Below are 25,113 nucleotides of genomic sequence, written 5' to 3'. Positions count from 1 at the left end.
CTCTCTCTCTCTCTCTCTCTCTCTCTCTCTCTCTCTCTCTCTCTCTCTCTCTCTCTCCTCTCAATTCTTTCTTTAAATATTAATACTTCTTTCATAACAATAATTAATAATTGCAGGTAATCGTTTAAGAGAAAGAACAAAAAGTATATTGTTATATTAAATTATAATAAATTAAGATCTGTATCCACACACATACACACACACATTCTTAATATTATAAGACAGAAAGAAATTAGTACTAAATACAATAATTCTAGACAATTCTAGAATTATTAACAATAATTCTTGTTGTAAATATGAACAATATAACTTCCTAAAAAATAATTAATTTTATTATATAAGTAAAAACTGAAATTAATTTAATTTTGTGTTAAAGAATAAAATTAATTAATATAATGAAACTCACATATAAGGGAGATAATTTTATTTTCATAAAATGATCTCCTTTATGTGAGTTTCATTATATTAATTAATTTTATCCTGTAACGCAAAATTAAATTAATTTTAGTTCTCATGTTACATTCCCAATTATTGCATGAAACTACGAAACTTTCACCGTGAAAACACGTATTCTCAAATTATCTTAGTTTGGAGGTTCTGAACTTTGCCAGTATATTGCGTAATATACTGTCACACTCAACGCGCACAAAGCGAATTATTTTCGGAATATGTCGAAAAGAGCATTTTATTAAAGGATAATTTCAAATTTATAATTAATTTTTCTCTATGTAAAATATTCTTCGCAAAGTTTGCGAAGTAAAACCTCAGAAATACCGTATTGTTTATCGAAATCAGATTCGCTCGAAAATTCAACTGCAAATTGGATTGGATCATCGGATAACGTTCTCTGAAACTTTTCGAATTGTAATGAAGTGCGCAAGAAGTAAACTGATAATGAAACTTCATACATTAGAGATACGAAAATTCTTAAACCTTTCTTCCTTAAAACTCATAGAATGGATCGAAACAACTGACAAGATAATTAGGTCGTCATGAGGCGATGACGTAAGACTTGTCTATGCACAAGCTGTTAATCATGGAAATGTAAAAGGAAGTTTGTGGCGCCGACATTAATAATTATCAGATATAGGAAGTATGCGGCGTAGTTACTCAGAAACATCTAGTATGTTTTATTGAACATATAATATGTAAATGGCTATATTATATCGACAATCATTTTTATACACGATCGCTCTTTGCAGCTTTATCGAAAAAAACTTTTATCGAAATTATTAAATATTAGCAATCTTCTAAATGACGTCTTAATTTAGAAATGTATGCCTTATCTCAAACATTAATAAAATATGTAATTTTTTATACTTGTAATATAATGATTATACAAATAGTAATATAATGATTATTAATACACAATTATTTATTCAAAATTATCTTGACTATTTAAAATACTTTGTTTAATTTTTTTATATTATCTATAAATCAATATATCATCACCAATTTTTTTATTATAAATAAATTGCTGTTCAAGTTTGGCAAATAATCTTACTATTAAATATCGATAATTTGAATTGTATAAATTCCATAGACGGTTGCCAACAGAATGTGTTAGCGTAATTTACGTCGCTATGATATAATAGATGCAATAATGACAGCGTTTTCTATTAAATGGCATATTGCCAAGAAGGTCAAAGTTATAAATTATCGCTTTTACTAGCGAAACTGCAAAGCCATTCTTGCAGTAGGTATCGAAGCATTTTGATATTCTTTGTGCGTCTTAAAGCAATTCTTTCGCGACTCTCTTGCCGAGACATTGTCGCGAAGTAATTACTTCCAAGTCCACTGAAGAATGTTACGACGAAAGATACATATTCTCTCTCCAAAAACTTCTCGAGTTCTTCGTATCATTATAGAACTTTTAGCAAATTGTGTCCGGAAGTGGCTGGAAAAATAATTTTCCGTAATTTCAAGTAACCTTCGAGTATATTTATATCGCGACACGGGAGTATTCATCAAATGTAAGAGTTCCCCGAAATGACATCCACAGATCATCGAATAAAAGAATTGCGTTCTCCAAACAGCAAGGTTTAAGAGCTCAAGTGCGCACCTACACACACCCCTGTACTTCCCAATATACACATGTACTACAGAGAAATACGTCGCTGCAGAGATGACGCAGACCAGGTCGAAAGACCAGTGTGTAACCCCACTTTCTACGATCCAGAAGATCGTTGTGGATCAGAGACGAGTTCAGGCACGTGCGAACCAGGCGAGCATCAAAAGGGCACCAAACACAAAAGCCGAATAATAAATTTGCAAGGGAAACACGAACTCGCTTACATAAGCTTGATCGTTCACCGTCTATGTGAAGCTAGTCGTTCGGAAATATCTGCATGTTTCTTGCGAAATCATCCATTGAACATATTCAGAGATAAAAATAACAAATTATTGAGAAACATGTTCTCCTTTTCCTTTTTTATTACATTAAAGTCGAATAGTTTTTTTAAAAAACTTGATTATCAAATATATTTTTATAATACAATAATTTTAAGTCTTTTTTTTTTTTTATTGAACCACGCGAAACGTTGCTCAATATTAATAATTGCCAAATCTCCTCGGAATTTCTTGTTTCTTAGTTGCAAAAACAATGTTTTGCACATTCATTCTTCCGTGTTCTAAATCGACCGGTAATAGAACCCTGTCACGAATACTACACCTCTCTTTCTCTCTCTATCTTCTTCACTCTTCTTATCCATCTTTATTACGCAACTCGAGATCGGAACAGAGCAGGCGGCTACAATATACGACTGGAGTATCGGCCCGAAAGGTGGTGGCTACGACGATGTCGGTGGAGAAGAGGTGGTGGGAAAAGCACGCGGTCGGTCCAAACTCCGTTAGAGCTGCATGCAGTCGGCGGTCAGAGCGGAGAGCAACACGGTTGAGCGGACGAGTTCGTCTCCGAAATCCGGAACGGAAACAAAGTGCGCATCGGAAATCGTCGTGGATGCAGTTTTTGTCTTTTTCTGCTTTTTCAAATTTTTGCTCGCAAGCGTGGGTGGTGATCCCTTGGCAGCTTTAATTAAATATCACGTGCGACCGAGTACCAATACTTTCGAGCGAAACAAGTACTTGAGAGAAAAAAATATTGATCAGAAATATCGGAGAAGAAATCATTCCGATGATGGATTGATGAATATTTGTGAACTATTGGTGGAGTACACGGCGGTAGATCGATGCAATTGACGCGAGTGCAGTTATTGAAGATAATTTTGATAGGTAAGAAATCTTTAAGGTTTAAAAAGAAAAAAGTAGCGAGATTTCAATGAAGACTCTACATAAATAATACATTAAAGTTATATCTAATCGATGGTTTATTTACTCCATGCAAATACAACTTTTATCATTAAAAAATGGCAGTGGTTCTTATAATCTTACTTTTAAAAATAAAGTTACATGATATACACCGAAAAATATTTTTTAAGACTATTATTTTTATTAAAAGATTAAGAATAATTAAAGAATGTCATGATTGTCTATATTATAATCACAATTTATCAATTATTCATAATTTCCGGATAATTTTTAGAATAATTTGATGTTATTACTTGTTTTGACATTTTTCAAATAATTATTTATATGCTTGAAAATATATGTAGAAAACTAACATGAATAATTTGAATAATAAATAATTATTGGAATATAAATTATTGTTGAAGAGTCTGTTATGCAAATAAACTTTTACTCAATTAAAAACTCATTTTCTATTTCCACGAGATTCTTCTTTTTCACTTGTTATTTATTATATGCAAACAGAATTATATTCAACATTGTGAATGCAAAAAAGTTTTATCTTTACAATCACACATAAACTTTTCTGTAAAATCCTTCTATCGTATAAATCGTGAACTCCAAATCGGATAATCTCGACGCATGTAATTCATGTTTCAGAAGTTTAAACCTCACGCAGTTGCGAACAAGTGTAATAGCATTGTGTAACTAGGTATAACGACCTGATTGTAATCAACTTCGTCGTGATACACGCAGACGGTAATGTTGATCGAGAGACCAATTAATAATTATTAATTCAATCCCCCGGTTTTAAAGACGTTGTGAATTGTACGCACTTAGTAGGTCTCTATAATGTGATAAAATGTATATAGCTCGTCGACACAACGAGTAGTCTCACCGATTAATATAATTAATTCGTGTTGCGGCAAACTGCAGAGAATTACTACGTCATTTCGATACGAGGATTACGTGCTGATGCATCGCCGATAACTGTAAAGAAATACGAAATATCGACTTATGGAAGTTATATTTTATTTATAAAGCACTTTATTCTACTGAATGATAAGATTGTAAAAAATATTACTAAAACAATGTTAATAAATAATATAAAGATTTAAATATTAAATTGATTATGGTTACTAATATTTTCAAATCTTTTACACTTTTTTGATACTAACAATTGTTTCATGTTAACATAAATTATCATAAATCATAATTTAAATTTCATAAATAAAACATACAAGAATGCATATTTATTTCGCATATCATTCTAAGTCAAAACGGAAGAAACTCGACAAATTAGTGTGACTAACTGCATTTAAACAATGATTAATTAAATTATTAATCGCCTTAAATCAGATCAATGTGCAATTAATTCATCCTGTGCCATAAACACCTAATGCAAATTAAATTCTGAAAGATAATTACAATGCACAAATATGCATAATACAGTAGATAAAGAGATGAACATTATAACTACGGCGAATCTAAAATTTAATTGTAACGGTAGCGCTTTAATTTTAATACTCCATTCATTATTTCGAAAATTGCTTTATATTTGCATAATAAATAAACAAATAAATTAACGATTAGGCAGATAAATGCAATTTTGTTATACAGAAGATCTTAGATAAAGTAGAAGAATGCTAGCAGCGCGATGATTCTGCAAAATCGAACGTAGAAGTCTGGAGGTGTAATCGATTTAAGGAAATACGAAGCAACTAGAAATGTTAAACCGATTGTATCGAAGGGACATGATTAATTTAAAGCGACTTTGCTACAAGCTGACTAGATCGGCGCGGCGACGTATGTATTGCGAGGTCATTTATAGTCTAAAACGTGCTTCGTATGCAACGTGCATCGAAATCGATCGAATCGCAATATCGGTTTTCGTCGACGATAGTCGCGAACGAATGTACTGGTCGACAGCGCGATGCATCATTAATTCAGTCTACCGGCTAGGGTAAAAGGAATAGACGGAGAAATGATGCACGCGATCGAAATGTCATACTCCGAAGATATATGCGTCTGTGCGCGCACAGTGCATCTCCATTTAACGGAATTGTGTGTAATTCCGAAGTGACACGAGAGTGAACAATACCGTCGACCGTGATATCTGTGTCCAGTAGCATTGATACTGGATTTTGGGTGTTGTTAAACGGAATATACATATGGGCGCATTTGGAGAATTTATGGATCAAATAATCAGTAAGTTAATTCCAAAATTTAGGAAATTTGTGAAAAGTTATTTGTAAAATGCGATCTGTTCTCTTTTGCGACTGTGAAAATTATTGCACGTGAAAATTTTTAATTCTCCATGATTCGCGCTGACATCCTCCTCATTTTAAATTACGACATTAAATGTCGTCGAAGAGTAATATTTATAACCAAAGATTGATGATTACTTAATTGTTTGTGTAATTTGATGCAATGGTACATGAAAGTGATGCATAATTATTAGACTTTCATGAACTTATACTTCATCGGGTTAATTAAAGCACTTTCTCGTGTACTAATCACAAAGACGTGAATAGATTCATTCTATTTCAATTTTTCTGATTTTTTCCGTGGTCGAAGTGTCACTTTAGATTTGTATTTTCGTACATTTGTCTCCATTGTTCCCCGTTAATTTCACGAATTTTATTTTATAGCAATAAACAATGAAGTTAAACATATTTATATTTTGTTCGAAATAGATAAAATCTTTTTATTGCAACCCTTTGTTTTATTCAATATGACAGAAAAAAATTTTTTTTGTTCTTTTAAAACCCTTTGTTTGGAGGAAAGCAATTCAATGAGCATTTAAAGATAAAATCAATACAATAAAAAACTAAATTTTTTTATCCCTTAAGCGTGATTTGCATTGGGCGACTTTTATAGAAGCTGCGTCTAGTGACGTCATAGCTAATTCGCTACTAAAGACTTCTTTTAGACGCGGATTTGCTCTTGTTAGCGTATAGTCGCGGCGAATATCGCTTTAGCTAGCTTCTTGCTGCTCTTCCAGAGCGAATTTTTAAGTCGCCGTGAAAAGACAAATTTTTCCACTCGACGCTGCGACTTTAAAATTTTAGTCGCTAGCGAATAAAAACCAAACGTGTAGAAGAAGTTTTCATCAGCGAATTCGTTGACGAATTATGAAGCTTACTTCAAGCGAATAGTAGCAAAGTCAAGAAAATTCGCTGACGAATTAATGACGTCACTAAACGCAGCTTCTAGCGAATAAAAGTTGCCCCCTGTAAACCACGCTATAAATATCATTAATAGACACGAAGAATATATTGTATGACATATACATATGTATATATGTTTTTTGTTCTTTCATTATATGTTATTTTAAATTAATTAACATTAGAAAATTTCTTATTTAATACTATTATATATTTTGTCTCAAAAGAAATTTTTAAAAAGTTCTCTTAAAAATCCATTAAGTAATTAACTTGAGAACATCTCTTCTTCTTCAGGCAAAAAAGGTCACGTTTCGTGATCTCTATGCAAAAAGTGACATTTCCCTCTAATTGCGAGTGATATCGATCGTTGATGCATAACGGTGCAACAATGCATGAAAACGATACGAGAGCTACAGGGAGTCACGTACACAACTGTGTCGTTAATAACGCCATTAGTCGAGACACCGTCACGTTAGTAACTGACTAATAGCCAGCAGGAGACACTTCAGTCTCCTCTCCTTCCTCTTGACTCGACTCGCCTGTCTACATTATGCCAAACTTAACATTGTTATCGTAAGAGATATACTCTTTTTTTGTATGACATTCTCATCTTCTCTTTTATCATAATTGACTTATGATTGACGTTCGAATAGTTCTGCTTGAATTGTTGCAAGAACTAATTAATTGTCTTCCGGAAATGTCAGACTATATAATATGTGCATAATACGTTTTTACTGAAATCTGAAATTGACATGAAATATCAAACGCTTCGAAACATTACTTCTCGGAATATTTAAACAATTCCACAGGGTTTGTTAAAAATGTAATTTTTGTTAAAATTGAATATTCCAGTAGTAACTCCGAATTTAGAAATAACAACTATTTCATTTTATCGATGATAAGTATATTAATGCAAAAATACTGTCTGTTACTTTTATATACATATTCAGTTCACAAGTGATTAATTTTATTCATATAAAATAAAAGTCCATTGTATTTTTTAACCTGGCATTTATAAAATAAAAATATAAAAGCAAAGTTTTTCTGTGACAAACGTCTGTTTTAACAATGTTTAAATAAAAGAGATATATGTATGTAGACTGATTTACATAAAAATATAATTAGAAGAAAGCACACATGTGTGATCCAAATTTAAAATTCGGAGTAAATCGCATGTTCAAATAGTTTTATCCGAATTGTTGCAAGAACTAATTAATTATCTTTCAGAAATATCAGGCTGTATAATGTGTGCAGTATAATATGTTTTTACACAGAAATCTAAAATTAATATAAAGTATCAGACGTTTGAAAACGCTTCTTCCCGAAATGTTTAAACAATTTGACAGCGTTTACTAAAAATTTAATTTTTTTATTAGATGAATATTCCAGTAGTAACTCCCAATTTAGAAATGCTAACCGTATTTCATTCTATAAATGATAAATATATACATATTACTGCAAAAATATAATTGTTATCTCTATTACTTTTACATGCATATTTAGTTCACAAGTGATTAATGTTTTATTCATATAAAATAAAAGCTCATTGTATTTTTTATCGAAACATTTATACAAAATAGAAATATAAAAGCAAAGTTTTTCTGCAACACACGTCTGTTTTAACAATGTTTACAAGAAAAGAAATATGCTTAGACTGATTTACATATAAGAATATAATTAGAAGAAAATATACATGTGTAATCCAAATTTGAAATTCGGAGTAAATCGGATCGCGAGAGTTATCTGTTGTGTTCAAATATATTGTTTAATGAAACGAAATATTAATCAATGAGATTTATGTTTATGACTCAAGAAATAATCTTTTTTCACAAATTATAATAAGTCAATTATCCCTTATCAACATTTATCAGTATACGACGAGACTGGTGAAATAAAAACTTCAAAAACATCCGAGATCGAATTATGTACTGATAAAATACTTATCTTACTAAAGACACAAAATATATTATGCATAAATGTTAATATTAAAATTATCGCTACTATACATACATGTAGAATATGATTCCATATGTCAATCTATTTCAGTCAAAACTTCAAAACATTTAAGAAATGATGATGAAAACAACATACACGTACCATATATGATATTTTAATCATTATATAATAAATTAATTACTTCTATATAATTCTTAAAATTTCTGGTTAAAACAATAATTGCAGGAAAAGATCGAGGAAAAGATCTATTACATGTTCAACTCAATAGATGCAATACACGTCGTTGATTCTTCTCTCATTTTTCAGTGAAAACAATTTAGCTGCACATTTTTTGTTTTCTTTCGTTTTGCAAAAAAATTCTATTAACACAGGTACATAAAAGTATCTCATAGCAAGAGGGTTAACTAACAATTTTCACAAGAGGCTTTTACTTTTATGCTATCGACTATTTGTAACGAAATCTTTTAGTTCTTATTTTATAGAGAAGTATCATATCCGCCGGTTTTTTCTGAAATTGAACGAAATTTCTTAAAGCTTCTCGAGTAACTCGATACTCATTTCGCCAAAGTTCGCCAAGGACCGCGTTTAGTATTTCGTGCTCTTTCAGAAAAACTTTTTATAAAGGGTAGCAAGATCGATGGGTATCCCAGTTGAAACAACGAGGAATTTGTTCCTCGATTAAGGTTCCGCATTGCGTGCCAAACGAAAAATGTGAGGCATCTTGAAAACATGCCAATGGAAATTTAAAAATCTATAATACAACATAATTTTCATATAATGCGTCATATATTTAAAAACTTGGAACGTAATGTACCAATAGGCTAATAATATTTTAAATGACGATAGTATATATCGATATATGGTTAATTAAAAGATACAAATCATTAATAAGATTAGATATCTTTTGCAATTATAGTTTTTGAAATTCTATTTCCTTTGATATGTTATTCGCAAAAATCTAAAAAACCGCAAAAATATTACTTTGATATAATATTCAACTGCAAATAAATGTGAGTCAATACACGTCGCTTTTTGAGTTCCATTTGCGTATTTAATACAATTCGTATTTAATTTTATATAAAATGCTCATATAATTATAATGATAGAGCAAAAGAGAGAGAAAGGTTCCGATACATATTCGATCACATGAATTATTCGCTCACGCCGATCGAGAAACCTTTCAGTAGAACAAACTCGTTCGATCAACTGCGATATCGGTCACCATTATTCGTTTCAACACAAAAATGGAGACTTACAGAGAATTTATTTTGCTGTTATTTTTTTATTTTCACGATACACTCACATATATAATCGCACATATATATATACTTTATTATTCACTCTATTTCTAAAATCGAGTAAAGAATTTGCAATACAACTACAAATTTTTAATCTTTATGCATAAATATTTCAAAAGATAAATTTTCAGGAAAAATATAATAAGCTCGAATTTAAACGAAAGGTTAAAGTTATTCAGTTATTCTTGAAAAATATTTAATTTACAACAAATTCCTTATATTTACTCTTGAAAATTATCGATACTCTGAATAATGTTTTAATAGAAAAAAATTATTTCTAAGTATTTCAATAAAAAATCTGCAATTAAAATTGCAGCCCGACGTTATTAAAAGATATTAAATTATATTTTAAAAAATATAATGAATTTATGGATTCTAATGTTTCGTATTTTAATAAAAAAAAAAAAAGAAGGTAGCTTCGTCCTTGTAAAGGTTTCTCTTGGAAACTTCATGTCAGAAGTCACGGTACAGAATATCAACAGCGCGAATAAGAAATAGCACGGTAACCGGTAATACTTTGAAGGATTTATCATATACTGTATTATTAGCTTTACCGACTGTATACATGGTATACGCATCGTAAAGCGGCAATGCATGGTTCCCTGAGGCCCTCGTTTTATGTCGGGAGCAAATAATACAGTACATTTGCCAGGACTCGAGACCCGGGAGTTGCGGTTTTCTACCGCAACTAGATATATTCATATATTGGCTCGGAATGATAGATACATTGCATAAGTTTTCAATAATTTAAAGTTAGAATTACGCGGATGACATTAATTAATGGACTCTGCTTGATTTAATGTCAAAGGTGTAACTACTGTCAGTCAACAAGAACTTTTCCGCTTCGCATTTTAATTCCTATGAATATATTATGTTGTACTGTAATGTAAAATTATAAAACATTAATATCATTCTTACCATTTTCATTTTTGCTAATATATGATTTATCGTTAAAATCATAGAAATATGATGTTGCGCAAATATCATTTCATACATATCTATCACGTTTTATTTATTAAATTACAATGAAATTTCTGAATATAGTATAGAAGGCTCGTTGATTGCATTGACTGTACTATTATATTGTATCTTTGCGCATGCAAAAATTGGGTGGTTTTTTAGATAATTGCGTTAATAAATAAATAAATAAATAACATTTCTAAATTTTGTGATAAACATGTGTGCTCGCAGTACGTTATTTTGTGCTCAGCTTGTTATTAGATCCACATGAGCGAACATGTTGCGTGACGTGCGCTACAAGTACGTACAACGCAATTATAGTTTAATTAATATATTGGTTCACCAACCCATCATCCTGATTACGCCAGGCTTGTGGTCGATTTGTCCTTCGAATAAAGGAAAAATATAAGTGTATGCACACAACGCGTGTACGCTGAAATAATAATTTATTATTTGGAGTCTTTCCGACATGTTCGCGATTAATTAACACCTAACAGGCAAGTCCTAATTAAGAGACGTTCGAATCAATTGTGGACTTTATAACTTCTCTTCGATTGAAAACTTCAACTTTCGTTACGCAATTTTTTCAGTATTGTAATTATTTCGGCACTGAAATAGAAGTCACTAAAGATAACGGAGTCATTGCAAGCTGAAACTCTTCCGATATACGCAAAAAATATATGCAGATGCTGATATATTAAAAGTTAAACTTTGGTGGCTTACTCGTTTCTCACATAAAATGCATTTTTAAGACAATTATATTTTGTGTTACATTCAAAAATTAACAACAGTTAATTAACAACTAACAGGTATAATCTAACATTTAACTTTATAAACGTCAAAATCACATTTACGTGTTGCATAAATTATAATTTAAAAAAATCGTAGTTATTACTGCTGCTCAGTAATAATTACGATTTTTTACTATTAAAATACGGACATTACTAAGAGTATTATAACTAACTAGAAATGCCAAGGTTTAAACACGCGATATCAAATCAGCGTGACGCTGAGTAATTATGAGAATCCTTATATTATATTAATTATTTATAGAAATGAGTATTCATTATATCTCAGTAGTTTAATAATCAAGAAAAACCTTTCAAGCATTCGTGACTGTCTCATTATATATGAATAAAAAAAACATAATTCATGATCACGCGCATATCAAACGTTATATCTCACGAAATTGAGATTTACGATAATATACAAGTAAACGAGACACGTTATTTCCCACATTTTACATTTAATTATTAATTTACTCTAGCAAATTTTAATTTTCTTCGATTTATAAGACTAATAAAAATAAATAATATTTAATGAAAAATAAACAACACGTTAGAAACACGCGATGGCACATACTCGTCATATTTTGTCTTAATAAAGCAAATATTTTCGCAAGTGCAGTTGTAATTATGTTTATCAGTCTTTCAATACCATTAAGTAGTAAAAACTGAATAATCGACTTCCTCGTGATAAGATTATTACAAGTTACAATGTTCTTATCGCATTACTCATGGTTTTTTTGCAATATTAGTATAGTAGCCAAAAATGGATAACAATAACGAAAATATTTGCCTGACGATGTACGGAAATACGTTTGACAGACATATGTTACAATTCGCAAGTAATAATTTCAAAATGGTGGCATACTTTTATCATTTCTGCGTTACACAATTTGCCGGAGAAACGGGAGATTCTCACGTTTTCTTACGCTTTCTCCACGCGACCGTAAGAACCAGCTGATCGTTCCATCCATTATTAACGTTCGCCCGCTTTTTTCATCTTGCATTATCTTTTTTTACACCATCTTCGGTATTATAAAATAACAAAAAAATATTAACTTTTTTGCTAAACTTTTACCTTAAAGATGAATTAAATTTCCATCGGTAGAAGAGTTTTTTTAATTACATTAAACAAGCTTTCATCTTTTCTTAAGAGAATAAAATTAATAAGGTCTCAGAAAGAAAACTAATATTTTAACGTGCAAAGGAGTATTCTTAAAAGGAACGTATTACAGAAAAATAAATTTTAAGAAAAATATAATACAGCTGAAAAGAAACTAAAGATTGATGAAAAATACTTTCGTATGAATCATGCTCGAGATAATTAATTATCAACACGTTTATACATTGAAGAATAAGTATTTTGAAGAGAAAAATCCACAATATTGTTTGGTCCTCGAGTTATCTAGCGTCTCTCGTTTACGTTACGTTAACAGTGCATTGTAATTTATAGTGCATACGTGCGCGTTATTGTCGCTCATTTGTCGGTCGGTTGCGGATACAACCAGCAAAACAAAATGCAGATAAATATGCATTCCGTGGTGATACGTGCTTCACGTATATAAATAACGGACACGAGTTTTTACGGTGATCGCGATTCCGAAACCGAAAGCTGCATATCGCGTTCGCTCGTTAACATTCGCGGGTCGTTCGTGATCTCATCGATTGTTAAATGTTTTTCTACAGAACGCTGTATGTTCCAGCGATATTCCTTGTTTGTAACATATGACAACCGGTTGTCGAGACATGTGTGCGTTTATGCGAAAAAAATGTAAGAACCTATTTTCCACGAGAAATGTAAGTATTTAATTATAAATGAAAACTTGTCTCACACGATACGAAGGTGTGAAGTTTATTTTTTAATTTTACAGAGCTGTGAGATGCATTTTCACGAAAGATAGAATTTTGAAAATTTATGAAGAGCACTTAGAAGTTTACGCATACACGCGATGTCAATGCATATATACGCAGAAGTTTTACGAAACTTCTTTTTACGTAATTTATTTACATTGTTAACTAGACACTCGTAATGATCAGCCTTCTCGCAAGGTACAATGATGCGTTCTTCAAATAACATACACGTTCTTATGCATAAACATCTGTCATTGCGGCCAATTTTTCGACATCGCGCATTCTTCGCTGCAGAATGTGAATTTTTATGGTTAAAGTTATTGAAAATTATATGTGAAATTTACAAAAATTGATTATTAAGAAAATACGCTTTATCTATAATAATAAAATTAAATTAAAATTCTCAATAAAAAATAAATTGTAAAAACAAATTTTTCAAAACATTTTTATACAAAATTTTACTGTTTATAAAAGAAACTACATTTATATAGACACAAAAATATGATTATCACAGAAAGGCAGAGAATATAATATTTTCATTTCTAATTGAAAAATATTATATAAAATTAAAATTTTAATATTAATCATAATTGTATTTTAATTAATTTCAGTATTAATAATAATTTAGTACGTTACTGTAATATCATGATTAAATATTACAATTATTCATATTTAAAATTTAAGACTGTCAATAGTTAATTTATTTCCCAAGTTGCAGTACGATAATTAAAACCATGTTACGTTAGAATAATTGATATTGAAACATCAAAGTTATAATTAAAGGAATACGAGAAACTACATTGCAGTGTACAATCCTGAATCCACTATGCAGTTTACGCGAATAATACGAGAATAGTTTGATAGGTTTGCGTTAAGCTAACTCGACTTATTCGATGTATTTGTAAGCGATGATGCGCGCAACTATTCCCTATACGCTTGTGTAAGCAAATTGTCGAAGGACGTCTCAGCACATGCTACTACGGCAATGGGATTTGATTTGATTCCGCAAGGAAGTTGCTAATTACGGTGAATTAACCGTTTTGGATTTCGATTCGATAAAGTCTTTTATCATATATCGGTAAAAACTAATAATTATTATTAAATCATTCCGCGCGCAAATATTTATTTTTGTAGAAAATAAGTACAAAACAGTGGAATTTTCTAAAGTTAAACAATACTCACAATTACGAAAAGTTTCTATTTATTATACTATGAAAATATGCATTCACACAAGTACTACAGCAGTCTGATAATGATTTTTTCATTTACGCTTTCATTAAATTGTTTTTTCAATGTTTAGAAATTTTAATAACATGAATTTTTCAAGCAAAAGTATAACATATTTCTTTATAACTTATTATTAATACTATACGTAACTTTATCAACATAGATCACAGAAGATAGATAGAGTCGAGAAATGCAATATCGTGACTCTTATTATTAGTTGTTTCTATAGTTTGCCCATCTTAGACGACGCTATCGCTCACAATTCCCTTCGCGACGAGAGGACATTTTGAGTTTAATGTAACTTTGTCTATGCGGCGGCGAATGCGGATCTTGCATCTCGCCATTGCATTCATTGGCCTAGTTTGGACCGTACAATTGATCCACATACCGAGCACTTCGTGTCGAATCGTACTTCACTCCCTGGGTGCATCAGATGGCAGCAAGCGGCGCCTCGCGTGTCGTGAAGTACATAACACTGCGCCTTCCATTATTCCATCATCTATAAAGGATGAAAAATGGACTACTGCATATATTATCGACGTTTCGACTGTCGACTTTTACACCCGCAAAAATGTTTATGATGTAGATGTAAAATTATAGCGCATGCTCCTCTATAGAAGGTGAAGTTCTGACAAGTTGCACTGTCACGCAAAGGAAAGATTTAATCTTTACCACGTAATAGTCACGCGACTCTTGTTGAAGTTAATGTTAAATATTGTATCAATATGTATAAATATTATAATTAATAAATAAACATATAATTTTTCCATTATTATGTAATTGTTTTAAACACTTTTCCGAATAATATAATATATGTATAAGAGTGACATGTATAATTTTTTCGTCAAAGCTTGCAGTTAAATTCTTTTAATTTTCAACGTAAATAACAAAATATGACAATTAAATTTATTAATATCACGCAAAATCCATTAAAATATTTTATTCAGTTGTCTTCACTTCATAATGTAAAAGATATTCCCGATTTTGTCACATATGACACGAACAAAAAAAAAAGCTTAGTCGCTATTGTATATATTGAAAAAAATGTGAACTCATCTTACACGTGTAGACGATTTTATCTTCCTCTGTTTCGCTTTATCTCGGAGCAAGCAATAAGCTACGGAATTGATTTGTTATTTAAATTTCATATTTCCACGTTTCAACATGTGACCGCATCACCGACGAATCTCAATTGCAGATTGCTCGTTTTTGCCGTGAATGAACATGTATTTATAAGGAATTTCGCGAATTCAATGAGGATGTCATCGCTTAATTCCTCAAAATCAATTTAATGTAAAATTATTATCTTAGTTACCACACACACAGTTCGCGCAGTCGTTGATTTAATCTAAGAGCTTTATAGCTTTATTTGAAGTCGGAAGGAATTGATGAATGTTTCGCATATATTGTGTGTATACTACTGTACAAATATTATTAGACACACACATACAGATACAAATAAATAAATACTATTTGTGATAGATATTTCGATGTATATCATGTATTTTCTAAAATTACTCGAGAATCTTAAGATAAACCAAAATAAATATAATCTAAGGTTTGTTTATGTATACATATATGTGTATATCACATTGTCTGTTCCGTAAATAAAACAATTCACACCAACAAAGGAAAGCGAAATATAAATACGTACGTCGTAAACGAATACGTAAAGATGCTCCTGTTTTCATACATTTTATTACATAATTTCCACATTCACACAAAAACAGGAGATCAATTTCTTCGAACAAATTGTACCATACAAATTATAACATGTCGCTTAGACTATTATGCTTTCATCTCTATGACATTGTAACATCTATAAGAATCGCTGAGAAGGACTCGTGAGTTCCGAAACGTTCGATATTATTTTTATATTATTTTATATTTTTTATTTTTATGTTGTATTAACATTGTAAACTAGAAATTAATTTTATAAAAAAATCTTATTACCGCTTAATTTAGACTGTTTTTTTCTTTATACTTTTCATTGCAAAAAAACGAGCAAGATCTAATTATAAATAATTTAGTTAATGGATTTATCAAGAAGTAATTAATATCTGATTTGAATAACATATTGGATGTTTAACTATTGTTTAATGAAAGAAATTAAGTATAATATATGCAATTGCAATTAGTTATATAAATAAACTATATATATATTCATTGTTATCTGAATATAATTTTATATGAGACGCCATTAAACAAAAAATTAAATGCAAAGATGCAAGAATAAACAAGATCATTTAAAGAACCCAGAATCTAGATTCGCGATTTTGGAATTTGATTTTCGATATTTCAGCGTGCCTCGTTATCAACGTAACGCAAGTTATGTCAATAAATGAGTTATTCATGTATTAGATCACATGAGACTTCATCCGCATTGTCAAAGCTTTATTTATGTATCGTTTGTGGCCATTTAAAGGAGCGTATCGGTGACGCTCTTTCTCCCGTTCCGTAATTATTTAATGACGTCAAGTATCCTACCGATTATCTCGATAAACGATAATCCGCGCGTTGGCTATCTGACATTTTGAGATGGAGCTCTGCACTTTTAAACAACAGCGTAGTAATACGGAGATAATTCTTTGATAAAAAATCTTATAAATTTTATAAATGGTATATGATATATACTATAACCGGAAGTTTATGATAATTTTACTTATCGTAAAATTATCATCGTGGAACTATCATGGGCACTATTAATAATATTGATAATATAATTTTTTCTAATAGAAAAAGTTATGTCATAATCAATTTTTTTTTATTGTAAAAACTTACGAAAATTTTCGATTATCTAAAGTGAAAATGAAATTTAAATTTGTTACGAGTTATCATAAAATAAATAAAATATGCATTTGACTTTGAATGCTTATAATTTCGTCAAAAATAATTATCGTATTGCGCAATTCAAATAAATTCCATCGACAAGAAATAGTGATAAAAAATGCTGCAATATATAAATGCTGTTTCTATTGTTTCTTTAATATTTGTATCTGACTAGCAAGATATTTGGACTTATTTTTGTAATTTATATATTTTAATTTTAACTTACTAATTTATATCTATTGTAAAACACGAATTTTATACCGTATATGGTAAATTTTATCTTAATGTGAAGACAGTCTAATTTTGTGAGCTCTTTGCTTTATGATCACTAAGCTTCCTAACTAGATGAATATAAAGCTTACCTTATAACCTACTATAGATTATCTACATGGAACAAATTTCATTATTTTGTTTCAATGGAATCATTACGATCGTTGCTTCATATTAGGAACAGTTGTTAAAAATGATTTCACAAGAGTCGAAACGTTTAAGAGAGAGAGAGAGAGAGAGAGAGAGAGAGAGAGGTGTATAATTTAATAAATTAAACTGATTTTCGCTAACTAGCGATTTTGACTCCTATGACCTGTTGATAATAATTATTTAATTTGTTTCTAATACTTCTACGATCTAATTGTAAAAGTAAATTAGAAATGAAAAAAATGAAATTTTCTTCTTTTTCAGAGGTTCTGCGGTCGACAGTTCTCCCTCAAATTCACCCACTTCGAAGACGACAGGTGCTACTGACACTGAACAATTATCGACGGATGCGCCAGGCCCGTCGAAAGTACTATCGAGTCCGGAATATATTCAAGAAGTACGCAAAGACAGTGCATTGTACCTTGAAGAAGGCGAGGACACGTTAAAGACTGTGACACAGGCTACTACTGACGTTCTCCGAAGACAGAGTAGCGGCTATGTGAGCCGTCGAGATAGTTTGGAGGACAACAGAAGAAATTCTACGACGAGCGGTGACACGCAACAGCAAGAGAAGGAGAGATACAAGTCGAAATCAATAACTCTTGGAGCCTTGATTGAGGATCTTGCTGGTAGAAAAGAGGAGAACATTGAGGAGAACACTGAAAACATTAAGCAAACCGCAGATACAGCAAAGGAGAGAATGCCAACGACAGAGATACACAGAAAGGTGTCGAGCTCCGACCTCGACATGCCCGACGTTGATGAGGCAAAAGAAGTCGTCAGAGAGAAAACTCTGCCCCGGCAAAGGAGTTTCGAGACTCAGGAGATCACCGAAGGACTGACGACACGTCTCAGTAAGTAAACTGAGTCACTGTTAATACGATCAAGTTAGATAGAGCGAAATTCTCTTTGAGGAACATATAATTAGGGAGTCTTCCGCACAAACATTGTAGGCAAAATAATTTCACAGAACGGAAAATCGCTGACACCGATCTAAAGTATTCTTACATATATATACCTGCATTATTTTATTTATATCACTTTCACTTATCAAAAAACAGATTATTTGTTATATGATTTAATTTCATTCAAAACTGTGTTTCAAACAAAAATGTGTTTTTCGTCCTTTTCAATTTTGTTACTTAATGAAACGGTTACTGGTAAGATAAAAAGAATAACAAAATTCTTGAAATTCATGAAACATAATATTATATATAGAATCTTCCGGACGAATATCGTAGGTAAAATAATTTAACAAGATGCTCTAACGTAGAAAATTACCGATCTCTAAAAAATGTTCTTATATATAATTTTATATATATTACTTTTATTCACAACAGATTACTTGTTATACACATAATTTAATCTCGTTTTTATAAAGCGTATTTTACGTCCCTCTCAATTTTGTTACTTAATGGAACGGTTGCTTGAGGGTAAGATAAAAAATGACGGTATATAAAATATAATTTCCTTCAAAATTAATCTGCCAAGATTTTCACTGTTCTTAATATCCTCTTAGGCGATATGCAAGTGACGTCTATTTTCAAGAACCCCAATATTTACCTTCCGCGCAATAGCGGCAAAAATGCACCATCGGACGAGGCGGGCACGATTCAGCGAGTTGACACAGTCATCGATCATTCTAGCGGCGACTCGAATTGTAAGAATGTGCACAAGACAAACGTGGAAACTATTATTGCCTCGGATAATAATCGGACTCTAGATTTGAGAAAATTATCCTTGCCCGACGAAGCAGGACCGAGCCAGCGACTGTTCGAGAAAGCTGATGTCACCTACAAATCCGTTCATTCTCGCTACCCTCACGCCAGCCCTCATAGATCACCCAGGAAACGTATCAGAGCGCTCAACAGGGAATGTTCCGTTGATAGCCAGCATGACAGCCAACAGCAATTAAACCAATACAAAGTGCTGAACGAAATCGGAAAGGTAAGATTAAAATTCCGCTAAAATTCACTTAAAATCAAATAAAAATATTATCCCTAAAAATTGTAAAAGTTTTTACTTAATTACATAACATTAACTGCTTAGATGAAAATTATTAGAAATTGTATAAATGTCTTTTTTGTTAAGAAGGAATTAACTTCAAATTTATGGAATAATTCACGTGAACAATATAATATAAAATACTTTGCATACAATTTAATTATATAATTTATTAAATAACAAATTGATTTTCTAATTGTCAGAGTTACGAAAGAGTGTCCATAATTGTTGGAATCATTTTATCGTTAGAAATTTTATAGTCACTCACGTACAAACAGAAAACGAATCTCTTTAACCTGATTTATAAGTGGAAAATATCATTCGTGCTGAATTAAATTCGTTTACGGATCGACAGTCTATAATGTCTTTTCAATTATGTCCGCGGCATTTTAACAATCAAGCTTGTATTCATCGATAAGAGGATCAACGTATCGTGTTTCTCTCATTGAAAAGCGAAACCATTTCACGGCGCTCACATAACAAACGCGAGAATGATATAATTATCGATATCGAGCGCGCGAGTGCTTTCTCGATAACCAATAACTTGTATCCGTGAATCATTTTCAGCAATTTCCCCACTTGCCCATCCTTCTTGTTAAGAAGTAATTAACAGCCGCGCAGTTACAGATTACGGCCGATAATCACGTTATATCGCACCCGATAACGCAATATTACCCGCAGGACTAGAAGTTTGAACGACGCAGAAAATTATTAAAATCATCTTCATGCGCAATTTTTTTATTCGATCATTATATTGTCGACGTTTACGAGATAAATAAATTGCGTATTTTTTCTATCTACCGATATGTTAATTTGCTGACGCATATTTTCTCAAGAATTGTTTGTTACATAGCTCCTATCTAACGAGTGGAATTTTTTTTTCTTGAAGTACTGTATATATTCATCTTTTATTTTTAGCTTTGTTAATTTCTCAATTAATTAAATAAAAATTCGAAAATGATAATTTAAATAAAAATGTTTGATCGCTTTCGCACGAAAATCAATACACAAAGAAATAATACTATGAATAAATACGTGCAACAGAACAGAAAGGTTAAAAGTCGCTCGTACTTTCAGAAAAACAGCAAATTCCATTTGATATAAATGATGCTAGAACATTCCTTTCGAATGGAAACGTACATAAAAGCTAGTATACGAAAATGAGAATGCGAAGCTCAATACTTACGCATCCATAGTATAGTATGATTGGATTCAAAATAAATGCGAGAAAGAAAATAAGACAGCCACCGCAATAACTTCGCACTTCGCCATTACTGAGTGAAAAGCGGGAAGCTTCCAACTGCGAGAAGAAGTTTACAGCGCACGATCTTGAGGTTCGCGTCGAGAATTCCAGAGATCGTTTCCCCGGAGATCAAGAGAGAGAGAGAGAGAGACAGAGAAAAAGAGAGAAAATATAGTACTTTTTATGAACAAGGGCAAATGTCATTTCATGCGTGAGATTATCTTTAACGAACGGTAGATAGAAAAAGAGAGAGAGAGAGAGAGAGACAAATTCACGAAGTTCACGATTGAATTTCTCTTCCCTTACCGTATCATTTAAAACTACATTCGAACTCGAGATTGAATTTCTCATCGAGGTAAGAGCCATCGATCGAAATAGAGTTTGATGTCGACGATTAATTTTTTCAACCCTGTAATATTGAAATGTTCGAAATCGCGTAATCACCATTTTCGTCATGCATTCATAAACAATATTAATACATATATATCGATCTGTCTTTTTCTGATCAGCATCTAATATCGTAGCAGCATCGATCCTTCCTCTTTACTGCATAATTATACAGTAAAGATTTTGACGAGACAAGAAAAAATCAGATACAATATTATATCGATTACTATATTGCATCAAAAAATGTATGCGATAAATTAATTCATTTTATGAGTGAATTAAAACTCATTGAAATAATTGTAAATAATACAAATAATGTAGCAATATATTCTAAACATAAAAAATTATTTTTTCAAGTTATCCTTGTCAAATAATACAATATAATTGTCCAAACACGTACAGTCAATTTTAGAAAGTTATATTCATTATTAGATACGAAATTAAAGCATGCGTTACAGATGTTTTTAAATTTGCTCTCGCTTATTTATATATTTATAACGAAATAATAACCACGACCGGACGTGCTCAAAGGTGACCATACCGTGAACTATAAAATTATGCTTCTACTCCCGATAGCATCGCCGATGACCTTCGACCTAGTCGCCACTGTGATATAAAGCGCATTATGATAACAGCGTAGCTGAACCACAAAAAGGGTTGCAAGGTTAAGGTAAAAGGATGCGAAAAGAATCATGAGATTATCGATAAAATCTTCCATAACTCCTCTTTATATAATCATACTCATCTCAAATTATTATTTAACAATATTTTTCGTATATCAACGTCAAGACTATTCCATTTGAAGCTTCGTCCACGTCAACAAGAAATCGTTGATTTCAAAAAGAGGACAAAAGTAATCTTTGTTAAAGGAAAAATAAAATACTATATTAAGAATATTACTTGTCATTGAAATGAATAAATAATTTTTCATGTTTTTATCGAAATAAAATATTGAGTTGAAACTTTTATTGCTATATTTATGCAGCGTAAATGAAAATACTCTTGACGTTGATGGCGACCTTCTCATAAGCATTCAATAAATTTATTTGTCGAGAATGTCGAGAGAACGAAAAGTCGAATCATGTATCAACGCAGAAAACCCCTAAAAATTCCAAGCGTTACCTGAGAACAGGAACGTGCTGTGCTTTCGCGCCTTTCCTTATGCATTACTTCGCACTTACACAGGGTTCTTTCGGTGTCGTGAAGAAGGTTTTCAACGAAGAGGATGGCACATATTACGCCATGAAAATAGTGAGCAAAAGGAAATTGATGAAAAAGACAGGGATATTTGGGAGGATACCACCACGTAGAGCTGGCGCTGATCCCTTGGCGAAAGTTTACAGGGAGATCGCCATCCTAAAGAAACTCGATCACCCTAACGTCGTGAAACTCGTCGAGGTGCTCGACCATCCCGACAAAGACAATCTCTACCTGGTCTTCGAACTAGTCCACAGGGGCGAAATTCTTCTGATACCCACCGACAAACCTCTGAATGAAGCAACGGCCAGGCGTTATTTTCGCGATATCGTCTTGGGAGTCGAATATTGTAAGTCATTATTTATGTATATTCTATTCATAAAAAGTAAAAATTGCAAAGAATTTTTTCCTAAAAATTCTAGAAAGTCCTATATAATCTCCAAATTAATCAACACGTGCAACATTTTGTAATTAATTTCAGTTATGTTACCACAAATCGAATAATAGTATGTAACATTTAAAATTTCTTTCGTTTTATTCCCGTTTTTATCTCCTAAAATATATTCCAAATTCAGAGGATTCGCATTTTAATCGTACAGCATATATACGCCCACATTTGGCATAAATCATGTTTATCACGTACGCATTAAATAATAGAATGCAAATCCTCTCGACAGGCGGATTTGCGTAATGTATCTGGCGCCTATTACGGATCACAATGTTCATCGTGGATCAATGGCGAAAGAGGCGTCATATACATTACGTAAACTCAGTGACCGTGTTAGTATACTTTACATGAGAGTGTAGTATAGTCGCGTTAGACACTATTCAATAAAACATCAAGCTGCTTAGATAATAATCGACTTAAAACTTGTAACACCAGTCTTACGAGGGGGAGGGATAAGTAAGATGTATTCATTAGTTACGTAAAACGATCTTCAAAGTCAAGAAATACTCTTTAACTACGAAATACCAATATGCGAGTAATATTCAGACTTTTAGAATTAAATTTTGATCGTTATAAATAATATTATATAATATTTATTTTCTGTTTTTTTTTTTCAGTACATTACCAAAAAATAGTGCATCGTGACATAAAGCCAAGCAATCTATTGGTGGACAGGGACGACAGGATTAAAATTGCTGATTTAGGTGTCAGCACGGAATTAAGAGAATCTGGAGAATTATTAACAGGACAAGCTGGTACACCGGCTTTCGCGGCGCCTGAAACAACCGTTGCTAATGCACAGTACTTGGGACCGGTAAGTCACACATTATATTATTCTCGAAGTATAATGTAGGTATAATCGATATCTGGACACAAAAAGAGAATCCGGTTCACGTAGAATATAATTAATATGTGTTCCTAGTAATATATTCCTAATTAAAATACATTCTAGAAATAAATCTGTAGCATATCGAGCCGCGGTTACATTAAAATATATAGTAACTTAACAATTATTGCCTCTAATATGTACAGGAAAAATCCTATTACATGCAGAATTCTAATTATTGTATGACTAACGATAACGATAATTTATAGCAACAATAATTTGATTCATAAGTAATATGTTTCACGTAGAAAAAGGCTCCTGTTACACACAGAGATCTAATTTTTTTAATGCCTGACTTATTACATCTTCTTTATCGTATTATATAATTCATCCACCGTGCCAATCTATATCTCCTCTTTCTTCTTTGTAATCCGGTTTATTGAAACTGGATGTGTTTCTGAGCGTTGAACACACACGTTTCTGTCGTTCTCCTCCATTCGCGGGATCGGATACGCTCGCGATACACATTTGCAATATTCACGACGGGGCGTGTTGGAGTCGCAGTGAAACGAGATCAGACAACAAATAACGCAGTGTTCATCCAAGCGACCGATTTCGTTCCGCGAGATTTAAAGTCAATAAATCGGCCGGCTATTACACGTCACTTCCACCCGCAAGCAGTGACCTCTCAAACCGCAGAGTCGACACGTGCGGATTGACCTACATGCATCGGGAGAGAGGTTCCCGATCAAGGACCCCTCGCGCGATGCATAAATGTTCGTGATTACAGCAAAAAGAGATTTTCCGACCGCGTCACTCCCAGGCGTTGATCTCGACTGATTGAATGCGCTTCAATTAGAATCGTTAAACTCGCGTACATCGCGCGTCGCCTGCTCCGAATAGTCTCCGAACGAACTGTGCGTAGTAATGCGATGTGGCGAATCGACAAAGAAAGGCGCAACAAAGTGGCCGATGCAACAGTGAGGCAATTTGCGTGTCCCAGCTGCGTCGAGTTCATTAGGTTGCATACGTTGCAGGCTCTAAGCCCGGGGGAAAAAAAAAATACCGACGTTGTGCCGGCTAATTCTGAACTTTAGAAGGTTTCGCATTTCACAAGCGGGACGGTTTTGTATTTTATAAGAATGCTTTAATCAGCAAAAAAATCTGCAAAACAGGATTGTACGAGATATATTCAATGTTATAAAAAATTACTTTTATTGAAAATACTTTCGGTAGCCCTCTTCGTTTTAGCGCTGGTCTTCTTCATCAAATAAG

At 32.1% G+C, this 25,113-nt stretch overlaps 1 protein-coding gene across 1 annotated transcript in view; it reads left to right on the top strand.

The window, feature by feature from the left end:
* Positions 1 to 25,113, top strand: part of LOC108773784 (probable serine/threonine-protein kinase mkcB) — a 74,674-nt gene that overhangs the window by 29,900 nt on the left and 19,661 nt on the right. Inside the window, 4 exon segments of the mRNA XM_018539717.1 lie at positions 17,998 to 18,587; positions 19,253 to 19,680; positions 22,553 to 22,913; positions 23,630 to 23,826. Of these exon segments, the coding sequence (XP_018395219.1) occupies positions 17,998 to 18,587; positions 19,253 to 19,680; positions 22,553 to 22,913; positions 23,630 to 23,826 (1,576 nt within the window).

This window comes from Cyphomyrmex costatus, unplaced genomic scaffold (genome assembly GCF_001594065.2).
Source record: "Cyphomyrmex costatus isolate MS0001 unplaced genomic scaffold, Ccosl1.0 scaffold219, whole genome shotgun sequence".
Taxonomy (NCBI): Eukaryota; Metazoa; Arthropoda; class Insecta; order Hymenoptera; family Formicidae; genus Cyphomyrmex; species Cyphomyrmex costatus.
Note: the sequence above shows the minus strand (reverse complement) of the source record. Positions and strands in the feature narration are given on the sequence as shown.